Source organism: Mercurialis annua, linkage group LG2 (assembly GCF_937616625.2).
Source record: "Mercurialis annua linkage group LG2, ddMerAnnu1.2, whole genome shotgun sequence".
In the NCBI taxonomy this organism is placed as follows: domain Eukaryota; kingdom Viridiplantae; phylum Streptophyta; class Magnoliopsida; order Malpighiales; family Euphorbiaceae; genus Mercurialis; species Mercurialis annua.
In genome coordinates, this window is record NC_065571.1 from 486,074 (window position 1) to 500,690 (window position 14,617).

At 33.9% G+C, this 14,617-nt stretch overlaps 2 protein-coding genes across 6 annotated transcripts; both read right to left on the bottom strand.

The window, feature by feature from the left end:
* Positions 1 to 534: 534 nt before the first annotated feature.
* Positions 535 to 4,039, bottom strand: LOC126670262 (rRNA-processing protein EFG1). Of its 2 annotated transcripts, none has more exons than XM_050363956.2 (8): positions 3,674 to 4,039; positions 3,428 to 3,557; positions 3,209 to 3,336; positions 2,800 to 2,938; positions 1,927 to 2,041; positions 1,628 to 1,691; positions 1,234 to 1,515; positions 535 to 665 (listed from the first exon to the last, which is right to left on the bottom strand). In XM_050363956.2, the coding sequence occupies exons 1-8, from the start codon at positions 3,830 to 3,832 to the stop codon at positions 660 to 662; spliced, it is 1,023 nt and encodes a 340-aa protein (XP_050219913.1). In that variant the 5' UTR covers positions 3,833 to 4,039; the 3' UTR covers positions 535 to 659. The 2 variants fall into 2 exon arrangements, with proteins under 2 accessions (XP_050219913.1, XP_050219912.1); XM_050363955.2 differs by having other exon boundaries at positions 1,234 to 1,521; positions 3,674 to 4,038.
* Positions 4,040 to 4,661: 622 nt separating this feature from the next.
* On the bottom strand, positions 4,662 to 14,171 carry LOC126669580 (putative ion channel POLLUX-like 2). 4 transcript variants are annotated; one of them, XM_050363087.2, is made up of 24 exons: positions 13,985 to 14,167; positions 13,839 to 13,915; positions 13,595 to 13,713; positions 13,128 to 13,411; positions 12,438 to 12,509; positions 11,236 to 11,311; positions 11,023 to 11,121; positions 10,777 to 10,931; positions 10,580 to 10,684; positions 9,917 to 10,006; positions 8,920 to 9,004; positions 8,678 to 8,825; positions 8,249 to 8,325; positions 8,096 to 8,176; positions 7,484 to 7,675; positions 7,271 to 7,384; positions 6,537 to 6,629; positions 6,294 to 6,417; positions 6,154 to 6,230; positions 6,003 to 6,050; positions 5,848 to 5,917; positions 5,492 to 5,565; positions 5,271 to 5,381; positions 4,662 to 4,910 (listed from the first exon to the last, which is right to left on the bottom strand). In XM_050363087.2, exons 1-24 carry the CDS (start codon positions 14,158 to 14,160, stop codon positions 4,824 to 4,826), a joined length of 2,634 nt encoding a protein of 877 aa, XP_050219044.1. In that variant the 5' UTR covers positions 14,161 to 14,167; the 3' UTR covers positions 4,662 to 4,823. The 4 variants fall into 4 exon arrangements, 3 of the variants coding, with proteins under 3 accessions (XP_050219044.1, XP_050219045.1, XP_055960491.1); XM_050363088.2 differs by lacking the exons at positions 4,662 to 4,910; positions 5,271 to 5,381 and adding an exon at positions 5,408 to 5,437 and having other exon boundaries at positions 5,468 to 5,565; positions 13,985 to 14,170; XR_007638509.2 differs by lacking the exons at positions 4,662 to 4,910; positions 5,848 to 5,917 and having other exon boundaries at positions 13,985 to 14,170.
* Positions 14,172 to 14,617: the final 446 nt, after the last annotated feature.

The following is a 14,617-nucleotide window of genomic DNA, read 5'->3' on the forward strand; positions in this document are numbered from 1 at the left end:
TCTTTTATTAATTAAAGGCAACATTTTACATGTTTGGTCATTTGATGATAATAATAATTGAATAAACTCAATCCTAGTCTGTAAACTTGTTCTTAATTGTTCTAAAATAGATAATATTGTACTTAATTGATCAAAATAGTCAAGATGAGTGAAGGTTACTTACAAGTTCAAAAACTGGATTGATCATTTACTCATTTTAAGTTAATTGTGTAAAGAATTCTCCCAATCAGAGAGTTTGAAGACTAAGGCCGAGATTCAAAATTAACACATCATCAACAGTTGCGATTCTCTCTTTTTTTTTCTAAAAAAATCTAACCAAAAGTTTATCTTAGTCAAAATATAGTTTTGAATTGAATATAGTACTTTCAAGCATTAGGCATTTCGTTTCTTTGTAGCAGAGCCAAGCTTGAACAACAACAGTAGCCAACTCTCAACATCCATAATCCAAATAATCAACTTTATAACAGATGCCCTTTGAAAGAATCCCTCATATAAATCTAGAACCTATTATAACAGATGATCAATTTAGACTCCTTGTAGAGATATAAAAATGATTACTATTTGATAGTTATAACACAGCTGTAAAGGGTTTCACTACAATCATTTCATAATTTACTTCAATTTGTAGTAATCAAGTTACATAACAGCGGCGCCCATCCTCATGCCTGCCAACGAAAAGGGATAAAAACAAATAATTATGCAGCAAAGGTAAAATATCATAGGCTGCAGCAGTCAAACAAACTACCGCATTAGGGTGAGCAAACTGTCGGTTCGATTAAAAACTGACTGGATTAGCTGAATTATTTTATTTCTTTAACCAAACCAACCGAATTAACCAAATAACTAAAATCTTATAAAAAGGACGAATCAACCGAGTTAAATCGATATAAATATATATAATAATTATTAAAAATAATTAAAAAATAAAAAATAAAAGATATTTGATTTAATCACTTAATTGGATTAACTGAGTTTTTATAATTCTTAACCGCAACGTAACCGAATCTTTTTATTAGTCGTAGCGAGCCGACTAAGCTAACCGAATTAGCCGAAAATAGATGGGTTAATTTGGTATTTTGGTTTAACCAAAGTTTTGCTCACCCTCTACCACGTGTAATGTCATTCAGCAATAAGCGTTATGCAATATTGATTTATGGAGTTTCTAATTATTAATTTATTACTAAAAGCAATTTGAAATGCAGAATTCAATTATAAGGAAAGGAAGGGACGTACCTGTTGCCTTTTCTTCTTTGGCCTCCTTTTCCTTCGGGGTTTGTGGGCATCAGAGTTTGAACTTAGATTACTACTATGACCTGTCCTTGAATTTGATGACCCTGCTGCTTTAAAAGAAGGTCCACTTCTGCTACTTGATGTATTGCTGGATGTCGAATTTTCAGGCCTTTGCGTCCATGGTTTTTTGCTTGATGAAGGTCCAAACCTTGAATGCGCATGCACTGAATTTGATTGAGACTTATTGGAAGGCCGAGGAGGAGGCATTAGGGCTCTAGCAGATATCTGCCTCTACATGAGACATGTTGATGTGAGAAAATATTTATGAAAAACATGACAACATTCAAATGCCATAGGGTTTTTGCGCGAGGTGCAAGAGTAAAGTTGGATAAATGACCTGGTTTCTTTCGTCACTGGACATACCAGATGCTGCTTTTCCGGAAGTACTGGATGCCTGTTCCCTGGAAAAAAAAAATATAAAGCAGCTTTGTTGGTTTAACACATTTGCTAGCACATAGAGAAGACAGTATAGATACTGGCTAATGTACCATCACATGCTATTTTAAGTTTCTGATGTTAGCCTCGAACTGGTATTAAAAGCAATTAATGCAAATATGAATACTGCACCAAGAGTAAAGAGTAGAACAATAAGGAATGCTTGAAACTTCTATTCTCCGCTAACAATCTTTAATCTACCTTGTGCTTTTATCAGTCCATTCATCATCTGCATTTGCTTCATCGCTTGAAGTTCCAGCTAGGAAAAAATCATCTTCACTCAAATCCAAAAGCCCATCATCCTCACTCCCAGTCTCTGTCAAGGGTTGTTCAAAAAAGACATTAATGTTGTCTGAAGAAGAAAGTATTTTTTTTCTTTTTGTTGTTGTTTCTAAAGATCTGAAGAAGCAAATCCTGTAAGAATAAATGATGACAAGAATGTGCATAGAAGATGAGGTAGCAGATGTATGAAAGCCTGTGTAGGCTGCAGTATCTAACAATTATTTAAACCTTTTATTGTGAAACGCAAAATTAACCATGTCTTGTAAAAAATAAGGCGAATGCAAGAAATGTCCACAAACTGTGAACAACCAGCTTTTTAAAGGGTTAATAAATAAGAAGAGCACTAAAAGAGTCGTTTCATGGTACTTGACCTAGAGCTGCAAAGCAGCGTCACCCACTGGAGGCCAAGAATTAAATTGGACTAACGCAATGCATTGAAAGGACAATAAGACATGAAGTAATCCATAGAGTTTACGTGTTGGCCAATATGACAACATGAAAAGATTGAGATGCATAACTTGATTCCAAGTAGTTCATCAAGCAAAGGTAAAACCAATTTTATCTTACAATTTAAGTGTCGATAATTGACTACAGATGAATGTACACGTTTTCACCATTGTATTAAATTTAATTGCTTTAAGATGATTAATTATTAATCTCCCTCGAAAAATGATGCCTACAAAAACTCAGTTCTTAGAGGATCCACTATTTAACACTTTTTACCAGCACAAAGCCACTAGCAAAAGAATTTGTCAATAGAACAATAGGGTAAGAGATACCAGAAGAAATTACCTTCTAAATCCTTCCCACTGGCTGCAGCAGCAATTAAATTAGCTTTAATCTGCTTCCGCAATTTAATTCTCTTGTCAAGTATGTCCAAATCCTCACCTCCAGTGAACAGAGAGACATATTTCTCTGTCTTGGGAAAAAACTGCAATTGCAAGAATATAATAAAGGAAATCGATTCTTATGTACATCCTCTAAAAGACTTATTTCATTTTCAACAAATAATCCAAACCTATGCACATTTACTCAACTTCTACTATATAAATTTGGGTCCAAATCCTCACCTCCGGTGAATGGGAAAAGCTTTATCAAATAAGTATGTCAAAAACAACAATCAATTAAGCTTACTCAAAACTCCTAGTAAAACCAATACGCATACAAAAAGTTATAAAAATGGTAGGTAATAGCAGCTCACCCTAACATATTCAAGATCTTCTTTCAACTTAGAAAGCTGTTCAGCAATCTCAGCATCTTGTGCCTGACCAGATGAACCTCGCTGCAGTTTCTCCAGCCGCCTTATTCCTCTTTCTACCTTTCTTCTCTCTTTAAAAAAAAATCCAAAATGCAACTTTCAAGAACACATCAATTGACTAAAATAACAGAAGGCAAACACAATTAAATCACACAAGATTACCGAAAAACTTAATCTTCCTATCGCGCAAGAAGATTTTGCGTTCCAAAGCAAGACGAGTATGAATCTCCTGCTGCTTCTTAAGTTCGTCTAATTTTTTCACTTGAGCATCTCTTACTTCAAGTGGAAGTTCCTAACACAAAATAATAGTACATTCTTAGTAAACCACAGGCATATGAACTAAACCTACGGCACAGAAATAACAAAATTGCTAAGTTTAGGGCAAAATGGATTGATTGGAGTAATTACCTTACGGAGCATGCGCTCAATGGAACGAATTTGATTCTTAAGAGAAACAGCTTTGGATTTAGGCTTTGGCTTCTTGTCTACACCTAAGCTTTTAGATCGCCGACCGACATGAGGTTTCCGTTCGGCGACTCTGCGCTTGCCGTAGCCACCGTGGGCCATAATTTACTAACTAAAACTTTTAACCAAAAAAAAAACTTTAAAATTATGTGAAGAGCTGCTCGCCTATGCGGAGCTATATCTTCTCTTCTCCCTGAATATTTTTTTTTTCTTTAACAGCGGTCGACAGCGACGGCTTCCATTTTCTTTCTGTTGTTTTCCTTGTCTTGGCGCCTAGGGTGTACATCCGCAAGTTAGGTCTGCTCAACCGAACCAAAATAACCAAAACCAAAACAATTTAAAAAAATTATCCAACCATATTTAGATATATACAAATTGAATTATATAACCAAACTAAAATAATTAATTTGTTTTAGTTGATTATTCGATTAACTGAATAACAGGATTTTATTAGTATTACTTATTAAAAAATTAGATTAATGAGTATATAAATTAGAGAGTAGATATAAGCTTGATTCCTGTAAAAAAATAAAAATTATTTTAAATTTCTAAACATTACTACAAAGATAATTTTGTATATATAATTTAATTAATGTGATTGGTTCGAATAATACAAAGAGATGGAAACCATTTAACTTCCATTTAGAATTTTACAAATAAATACATCATAATCAAAATAAATATTTTCTAATTATTATAAATAACTCGGCTTATTCAATACTTAAACAAACAAAATATGAGCCGAAATAGAACTTGATCAGTCTGGTATAAAGATTAAAACACGAGTTGAACTCGAGCCAAATTCGAACTTGATAAATACTATATGAACCGAGTTCAAACTCGGCCATCAGAACTCAAATCGAGTTTAGTTCCTTCGGCCAGAACTCTGGTTATAGTTGATGATCTACATTTCACTTTAGAGACATGAAGCTACTAAATTTTAATGATATGTTACGGTTACTCAGGAAAAATTTATCATACAATATCTGCCTGAACTTATATCAGACATCCCCCCAAAAATTATAAACAAAATACACAGGGAGCAGCAGTTGATGATAGACTAGACTAAAGTTTACATTTTGTGAATGATAGGTTATTCTACTTGGAGCTCCGATATAACAATCAAGTAGTCTGTCATTCCAAGGGAAAGGGGCCCTGACTTGGGTGTTGGATTAATAACCTGCAAATATAGGGCTAATTGAGAATCGGGATGTCCGGTCCGGACCAAATTAGTTTAGTGAAACTAAGACTTAATTACAGAATAAGTCATGAACGTATTTTTCAATTATAATACAAACATTAAATCTTAGCAATGTCAAACATGAAAGATAATTTTATGACAATTCGGAACACCGACCAATTTTCTGATAAGAAAATGTTGATGTGGATACCAGATATATAATGTTCTGAATTGCAGATAATTGAAAGTTTGTGTTTGATATTGCTAAAGATTTAAAGTTCGTGTTGTGATTGTAAAACACGTTGAAGTTCATGATTTAACACTAAAACCGATGATTGACAAAATTGTAGTCATATATACCTTCTTATTATCTTTGACGTAGCCTATAGCAACCTCTCGCCGCAAATGTGCCCTTTCAGAGAGCTCAAAGAATGAAGGATTCTCCCCCTCTTTCATGTACAGGCTAATATCCTGGCACAGACATGGAAGAAAATTATTGTAATATGGTTTCGTCAATTTACTGACACCTCAAATGCAACTCGTCAATTTACTGACACCTCAAATGCAACTGCACATTTTACCTTAATATATATCTCATCACCCTCTGCATTAAGAATGTCTTTCCACACCGCATTCAATTCGATATTCTCTGCCACTATTAAAAAAACATGTATTTACGCTTTAAAATTAAAGTGGCAATAACTTAACGGATTAAATGCAGATAAAATCATTTTTGCAATTACAACACGAATTTAAATTTTGGCAATGTCAGACAGTGAGCAATAAATGAGAACACCAAAGATAAACATTGTTCCGGCATCCACGTCAACATTTTTTTATCGGAAAATTGCTCGGTGTTCTTAAAGTTTGTGTTGTAATTCCAAAACACACTAAAGTTCATTATTTGTTTTGCAATAATTTGAACAGTGGAGCAAACCTTGAGCAGTAACAAGGCTCATTAATTCCTCTGCTGCTACATAAGTCAGGGATGGTTTGATTCTTGTAATCTGAAGAGATTTCATAATTTTTATTGTGTATGCTCAAAATGTCAAAGTCAAAGAACTGATCCTGTCTACTAAAAGGATGTCTTACTTGTTTGCCAAATGTTGAGTCGACCATTTCCGCAACTAGATTTTGCACCTGCAAAACACTCAATTTTACTATCTTCATTCTCACTTCATCCGGGAAAACTAAAAGAAAGGATCCATAGATGAAGTTCATTTTAGGAGAAACATATATTTACCTTAACTCCGAGTTTGTTGCAAATATTTTCAGCAATGAGAAGGGAAAAAATGGATTGCTTATCTGCCCTGGACGGATCTGAAGGAGTGGATATTTAGTACTACGCTTACTTAAAATTGAAACAGAGTTAAAGTTTATCACCTTGAAGACATTCTCTATCTGATAGAACGGCAATTGATAAGGGAATAGCTTTTGCTTTATGATAAGAATTTTGAATATTACTAATGGTTTTCTTTAAGGTATTATAATCCATAGGATTTCCAATCTGCAGCAGTGTTAAGACCAAGAATGTTATACAAGTGAATGTCTTCCAAGAACCACACAAATGGAGGAAATAGAGGGATAATGTATATCAAATCTCTGGTTGACTTATTTAAAAAATACCCTATGGGAAACCCGAACATGTTTGAGTTGCACTTGACCATTACTGTTGCTTGCCCCTTCTCTGTCATTTATTGGTACATCGGATAAAATTTCCTGCATATGCATAAAAATGATAAATCTTGAACAATAAATTGAATGTTTGATCTAGAAAATTAAAATATGTGATACATGACATGCAGTAGGTTTATCTCGATCCTAATCGCAAAAACAAATACAGTGTTGAAGATGATAAAATCATAGTTGTAGAGCTTCACTTAACATCTTAAAATGAGGATAAATTTGTAAAAATATAGAATATTAACTGTGTTTTCTTAAACTGCGTGAAAATGACAAAGTAGATTATTGTTTTGGGATAGAGGGACTACACATGATTATAACTGCAAAACCTAACAAATCAACAAAAGATTCAATGCAATGACTATGCCAATAGTTAAGGCATTGAGATAGGATAAAAATATGTCATGGATTCTTTGCCAGGATATAGAGATCAATAGAGAAGAGGAAACTGCATAATTATGCATATTTGAAAGCTGCACATAATATTCACAAAGAAGAGAACATAGAGGCACTTAATTCTCAACTCAAGCTGAAGCATGACATTTCCAAACAGGACTTTTACACAACTCTATCTATCTATTAGACAGTCTTTTTTCAATTTGCCAAACACTGCAAGGGATTTTAGAAGCAGGTATGAATTGAAATGTGAAATATCAAGACTAAATTATAAAGCATACCAATATGCTTCCAGGTCCAAGGTAATTATCATACTCTTCAATCATTTCTATAACATCTGAGCGCCATCCAAGCAAAAGTATACATTCTTTTGGTCCTGGAGATGAATCTGATGCCTGCATTGACAAGAAAAATAATATTACAAGTTGGTACATAACTTAGTCATTTGAGATATTATCTCCCTGAAAAAAATAATATTACAAGTTGATACATACCTTTGACACTGATTTACTAAGACGTTTTACAATATTTGCAAGTCGTGATTTTTTCAATTGTATTGCTCGGTTTATTTCTTCAGTGTCCTCTACAATTCTAGAATTTTTTAAAGAAGTCCCTCCTTCTTTGAAGACACTAGAATAAGCAATTTCGGGTGCCCTTCTCCCATGAACAGGACCAATGAACAAAATCTACACGAGGGAGGTGAACAGATTAGAGAAAACATGTAAGATAGAGAAGATGTGAAAAAAAGGGAAGGGAAAAAAGAAAAATGGAGAAGAGATGCTGACAACAATATCACGAAAATAATTAGATATCATTGGGGTGAATTTAATATTCATTTTGACCAACACGATGTTGAAGATTTTTCTGTGAGAACTCTAACCGTTGCATAGAGAAAGCAATTGTTATAATTATCTCATATGCTTGGAGATCAAACTGTTTGGATGGTGGGACTGGTCAGCATCTCACACTTTTCTCAATCAATTTTGCTGCTTATGCAAGTAACCAAAACTAGATCCATAGATTGCATATCAATATTATGTTCTTAAATCTGAAAAATAAAGAAGAAATGGGGATGGAAATTCATAAAATTGGCAGTATTTGCATACTTTATCTGTTTGCTGCAAGATTTCATCATCATTCGGGTGGAAAAATATCCTCCCATTCCGGTAAAGACCACAAACAACCACCTGCAAAGAAAAATTATTTAAAAAAATATGCATATCAGATTGCCTAATAAAAGTTCTCAGAGACAACATTACCTCCTGGAATCCACGTCTTAGTTCCCTAAATTTAACTCCGACCAGATTAGGAAAACTGCTAAGATTAAATACATTTTCTGCAATAAGAAAACAGGATAACAATCAGTGTTTCATTAGCAAATATACAATTAGGTAATACAGGATTTGAAATTGACTGTATAACTGTACTGATCTACTGGCATGATTTATTGTTCTGTCACTCAAAGCCACATGTAGATTTAGAACCAGCTCTCTCTTTGTCTCTATCTGATTGTATTTGTTAATTTTGAAATACACCAGACAGAACAGTAGAGAAACTCTTTACTGGTCTCCTCTTTCTCTTTTTTTTTTTGAGAAACTATCTCTCTCAAATACGCGTAATTACACAAACAAAGAGGAGGAAGGTGATACTATAAAAGCATAATTCAAAAAGGAATTTGTGTACAGTACTTCTATAATTAAGTAAATGTCTGTAGATTTTAATCAGGCCCTTCTGCCGAGAGCACTGAACAAATAATTTTGATGCGACATTCTCCACTGGCTCTACTTTCATCCCGGAAATTGACTTCAAGAGTTCACATGTATCGGACTTTGACACCTGTATATCAAAACACATACCACAACCAACTTCACAGCATGTATGATAAATCTCAATGCATATATCATAAAAGATTCATGGATATGTTATGCACCTCAACAATGGTGGGGACAGATTCCATATCTGTGATAGGTTGAAGAGCTAACACAGATAGAAATGCATTGGTATCAACTTCAGACCTGCCAATATTGAATATCTGAAATATATATTAAAAGGCGTAAAATGCTTAAACATTACTAATAGTTTAATTTTCTGTTCTTGGCCCATTTCGGTCAAGCATACTCCATAAAATGAAGTAAAATAATGCAGTAGCCTAGAGACAATGCTTTAAGCCGTATATTAGTGATTAGTGAAAATCAATGACACTATAGTACAAAGCAAGCCGATAAAGGATAATACCGATTGGCAATGACACCAGATCAGCCAAGGACAAACTATTTCAGGAAAGCATTATGCTAAAGGTATGTATGACCATAGAAATGTACCAAGCATTACATAGTTGATCACTGGATCACTATATGAACTATCAAACACTGATAGGTATTCCAAAACTAACAACAGTAAAATCAGATTTACAAAATTGGTAAAAATCTAATAACAACTTCTCATTGCAGCCACTAAAATAAACTTTATGAGCCGCTAAACGTCATTATATTCTTTTCAAGCATCTAATTAGGGGGTTCAAAAAACATGTTGCAGGTGTCTTGTAAATTAAAAGAAGAATCCATTATTTCCGAAATAACGCCAACCAACTTGGTATATGAGAGAAAAGTTCGATCCATATATCAAGGACCAATAATGATCATGTAATTTTGGTCAATGTATTAGCTATATCTCATCTTTTACCGGTCAAGGTAGCGGGTCTCGCACCTTATATATCAGTTGTCAAACTAATTCTAGGATAAAAATCTACGAGTTATTTTGTTCATAGGTTAACCTAAGCATGTAAGGCATGTCCAGTTGTACCCATAACAGAATAAAGCAACACTACTCCTGTAATTAGACATGAAAGCAATTTCCTGCATAAATGTACATAGGACTCTGTAAAAACAACAGCAATATAATATAAGTCCAAGATCTATTTCACCTACCGATCCCCCTTGGTCGTAGGCAATACTATTATTGCACGTGCCTTATTGGCTCCAGCACTTTCAAATGATTTTGTTGCGCTAAGGCTGCAACTGTAGAAATGGAAGCAAAACAAAACAGTACCTTTAATAAATTGCCAAAGTCATATTTTCTAGTTACATAACTTCACAAGCCAATAGCAGTGATAAGAGATCTGGAATGATACAGGCAATAAACAAAGCACAATCTTTAGATAAAAAAATTCCTAAAACAAATCGAATCTCTCAAAAATAAAAAATAACTGGATTAAGGAAAAACAAACTGACCAAGCACTAAATAAAGTAATGAAGCATTCTTTTGTTTAACTCATTGCCATTAAGCTTATAGAATCGGCAAAAATCAGACATTGTCTTTCACTCAAGTACAAGTAGCATCCAATTCAAATTTTTGCATTACGCTTTCTGAAGTTTTGGCCTCATGCATTGAGGATGGCACAAAAATATATATAGAATTTAACTCCTTTGCCATTGTGAAACAAAAAGTCGGGCAAGTCCACCATTTAAAGAGGGAACAATTTCTAATCTACTACTTTGTCTGCGAATTTAGTGCCTGAAAAGTCAAGGGGAAAGAAAGAGCACGTAATATTAGATTCTGCAGTAATTTAAAGACAAGTTACTTACAGTTACCTCTTAGTGAGTACATCTATATAGTAAAGATCTCTGGCAAAATTGTCAGCTAGCTTGTCTATCTGCTTCCTTGGAAGATCAGACATGAGAAGAATTATCTGCTTACTGCAAAAATAAACGTAAGATAAGTTGAATGAACCAAAAAAAATTATGCAAAAATGATTTAGAACCAGACTAACAGCATGAAAACAAATTACCTAGCTGTAGCAGTACCTAAGCGGGTGGCATACTCATGATACTTATCTAGCTGCTTTAATATGGAAGGCAGTTTATTGTTTATTCCACAAATTATGATATGATCAGTCTCAAGAACATGCATTTGTGCACCTTCCCTGAGCCTTTGCATGTTATACTGTCCAAGTATTAGCCCAAAGAACGTCATTTACATGTAAGTGAGATTAAGGAAGTAGTTTTTGTTCAGGGTAAATGTTTCAGTAGTTTACCCTGAACTGCTCTGTCATTGTACTCAATAGCCGAGAATAGAAAAATAAGCCCCCAATGGCAAGAACTAAGCCAATAACACGTTCTACACGTGTTCTTTGCTGCAGTTTCACATGTATTATAGTTTAGTGATGACAAATAAAAATTGGCAAGTGTGAAACCAGCAGGGAATTTCCAGTGGCCAAGATTGTGAGGTCAGTGAAACATCATCAAACCTCCAAATGAGTTTCTGAAGAACACAGACACGCCCAAGCTTCCCAGAAACAGTCCTCCAGTGATTGTGTACTACCCCTGTGCAATTTAATTAGAATGTACTCTAATCAGGAAACAAGCAAGAAAAACGTGCAACAAAAGTCTATATAAAGAACAATCATAACAGCCTGGGAATTTACAAGTTGTGAACTTACATGGAAGAGTTTAAACTTATAATTCAGTAGCCTTTACATGTATGTTTTATCTAATGATGCTTTCCCATATACAACCTAAATAAAGTTAAAAGATCCTCTCAATTGCAAAGGCACGTAAAATATATATCTCACGTCTTAATGTATGATTCCTGTACATTCAATTCTTTGAACATTTATCTCAAATTTAAAGAGCATTTAGAGAAGGCTCTTGAAAATACATAGAAACAAGCCATCTAAGAAAGGAAGCACAAAACATGAGTAATTTACTCCAGTATATGTCAGCTACATTTGAGACATGCTAAAACATAAGTTACCACTTAAAGACAGTCTCTCAAAGCCTTAACATCCTAACATCATCATGCTTAAGTTCTATCAAATAATCAATTCACCCAAAAATTCAAAATATTAGGTGAGGCTCCAACTATAATTTTATTATTATCTCTTACACACTCCCACATGCAAATATTTATTGGGCTTGAAGCGTGAACAAGCATATGCCCACTTTATCTTTGTTAGGTTCCATCTTAAAATCAATTGATGTCAGGTGAAGAGGTCTACTAATATATAAACTCACAACCACTGTGGTTATAGCGGGTTCAAATGGTAAATGTAAATAAGTTTTCAGAGGATAAGTCTCAACTTTCTAGATAGGCCTGCTGTCCTACCTAGCAAATTGGTATTAACTTCAGCATAAGTATACAGAACAAAGAAGCTTCCTGAAAGATATATTTTGACAAATATAACGTATCTCACATTTTTCTCCTCTCTCCGCAATTCAGATAAAATCTAAGAACTGCATGCCCAAGTAAAGAAAGTTGTGACTCTGCAAATGTTATTATAAAAGAGATTTTCCGAAAGAAGAAAGTTCACTGCATGGAGCAAGCAGGAACAAAAACACATACCAAAACATATATAAACATCTTAAAACAGATCTTGTGATTTCCCACCTGATAAGAAATAAAGCTAAAGCTACATCATAGTTTTCTCAGAAAATGCAATCGTTAGGTTACCTGAACTTAAAAAATAGGAAACCGCCAATAGCAACAAATGAGAAGCAAGCCACGAGGAGCACTAAAAAGAGCCTACAACACATACATAACCAATCAATCGATTAGTAAGCAGTATTCATTAATCACATAACAGATAAACAAATTCATACAGGAGCAGCACCCAATACCCCATTATGTGATGAAAACTGCAAGTTTCCCTATTCCTAGTGTATCTAGGTTGAAAATATAACTGGTAGTTAATGCATATACAACAAACAGTTTCTGTCACGATTTGTACTAGTACTCTAGCTGAGTCTAGCATAATGCACTTATGTAAAGCCTAAATAGCACCTATAATATCTCGACCATCTCATGATACATGTTAATTACAAATACAATTTTACTCCCATTGCTACCGGAACAGCCAATTAATGTGGCATAACTGCATAAGAAGCGATATCAAGACCCTGTTTAATACTTAGACTACGCTGTTATTTTCCTACTTTAAAGAGAAGAATATGCATATTTCATTTTGTTCTCAAGTTATATTAGTTAAATAACAATATTACAATGACGTATTATCATCTGATACCTGCTAAGAAAATGAAAAAAAAATAACAGCAATAAAGAACTCAACACTAACATCTTGTATGAACTAGCAGAGAGTGAGATAGATAAATGTAGCTCATGAATCAGAAAGAGTTCACTTACGTAGCCACATTTCTTTCAAGTCGGATGTTGAATAGATAAAGCACTCGGGCTAGGCTCCACTGAAGATCTTGAAACGAAGGGAGGTGTACATCTAAACCAAGTAGAGTTGGTTTATTCAAAGAATTAGATACACAGGCAAAACGGGAGCTTGTTCCAAAAGTCAAAACCACAGAGGAAACTGAATCTCGAATTATCTTTACAAATGCATTTGCAAAATTTAACTGTGCAAATCTCAATATACAATAAGATGTGATAAATCCAATGGTGACTTTATTTTGATAATCCTGCATGTAAAGTGACATGTATTAACAAATTTACTACTACATAGTGCAGAGAGTATATACAAGTTAAGAGGTAAGAGTATGCTTTAAAACATAAATTTAATCAGCAAAATTGACACAGTAATCTAACTATTGCATTCAAATAAACTAAACCATTACGTCCTGAACAACTATACATTAGGTCACCTGAGAACTACTAATTTGCCTCATTCTTAAGAGCTCGGGACATGAATTATCTGAATAATCCATGCAAGCAATAGAATTCAACCTATCCCTTTGCTTCTCAGAATTGCCTTGGCAGTTCACTGGAAAACAAAAATGACAAAGAATCTAACTTAAACGAGTTGTTCTCATTTTATAAGTATAGTCTTGTCCGCGTTACACAAAATGTATGCTTAAATTACGATTAAATAGACTGCTTTCAACTCACCATCAGAAAGTACTCCGAAACTACAAGCATGCAACGTTGAAGATTTGATCCACCGAACAGGATACAGCATTGATCTCCTGCAGTAGTAGTAGAATTACTAAATATGTCAGAAATAACAGAAACAAACATGAAGAAAAGAAATCAACCTCTTTCCGGAAGATGGAGTTCGAATATGATTTAGTGTCCATGGATGATGAAAACTCTGCAACTCAGTAACTAACATTTTCTTAATGAACAAAAAAAATAAAGGAGAAAGAGAACGGTGATTTATTAAGTGTGGGATAAGATTAAGAAGTGGATGGTTCTGCTTATTTTGGATCATTTTTAGTATCAAGAAAAACGAGGGAAAATTAATTCCAAATGTGTTTCTCAACTAGTTATAGCAGTAGGCCAGAGCTGAGGCAAGGGACCACGCTGAATTGTAATACTAAAAAAGGAGCAATTTACCCCCTCAACTTGTAAATAATAATAGATAATTAGCACATAAATTAACTTTGTTGGCAAATTAATATACGAATTTAGTAATTATATGCAATTAATACATTTTAACAAATTAACTTATGAATTAAGGGGTCAAATTGTCAATCGAGAAGACAATTAATTTACAAATTGAAAGGATAAATTGTCAAAATGAGACACATTATTACTAAGTTTGTGTATTAATTTTTATATAAAATTAAATTATATGTTAATATAATTGTCTATTGCTTACAAGTTGATGGAGCATATTGCCACTTAAATCACTCAGAAAGCGATTCATCATGCGCACGTACGAGCAG

What these genes read in the sequence shown, in the direction of transcription:
- LOC126670262 (XM_050363955.2), bottom strand. Translation starts at nt 3,832, where the DNA reads ATGGCCCACGGTGGCTACGGCAAGCGCAGAGTCGCCGAACGGAAACCT. An exon ending in TTGAGCGCATGCTCCGTAAG is followed by an intron (nt 3,558 to 3,673) that starts GTAATTACTCCA and finishes ATTTTGTGTTAG; the next exon opens with GAACTTCCACTTGAAGTAAG. An exon ending in TGGACTGATAAAAGCACAAG is followed by an intron (nt 1,692 to 1,926) that starts GTAGATTAAAGA and finishes TTTTTTTTCCAG; the next exon opens with GGAACAGGCATCCAGTACTT.
- LOC126669580 (XM_050363087.2), bottom strand. Translation starts at nt 14,160, where the DNA reads ATGATCCAAAATAAGCAGAACCATCCACTTCTTAATCTTATCCCACAC. An exon ending in CAATGACAGAGCAGTTCAGG is followed by an intron (nt 10,932 to 11,022) that starts GTAAACTACTGA and finishes ATACTTGGACAG; the next exon opens with TATAACATGCAAAGGCTCAG. An exon ending in TTAGGTACTGCTACAGCTAG is followed by an intron (nt 10,685 to 10,776) that starts GTAATTTGTTTT and finishes TTATTTTTGCAG; the next exon opens with TAAGCAGATAATTCTTCTCA.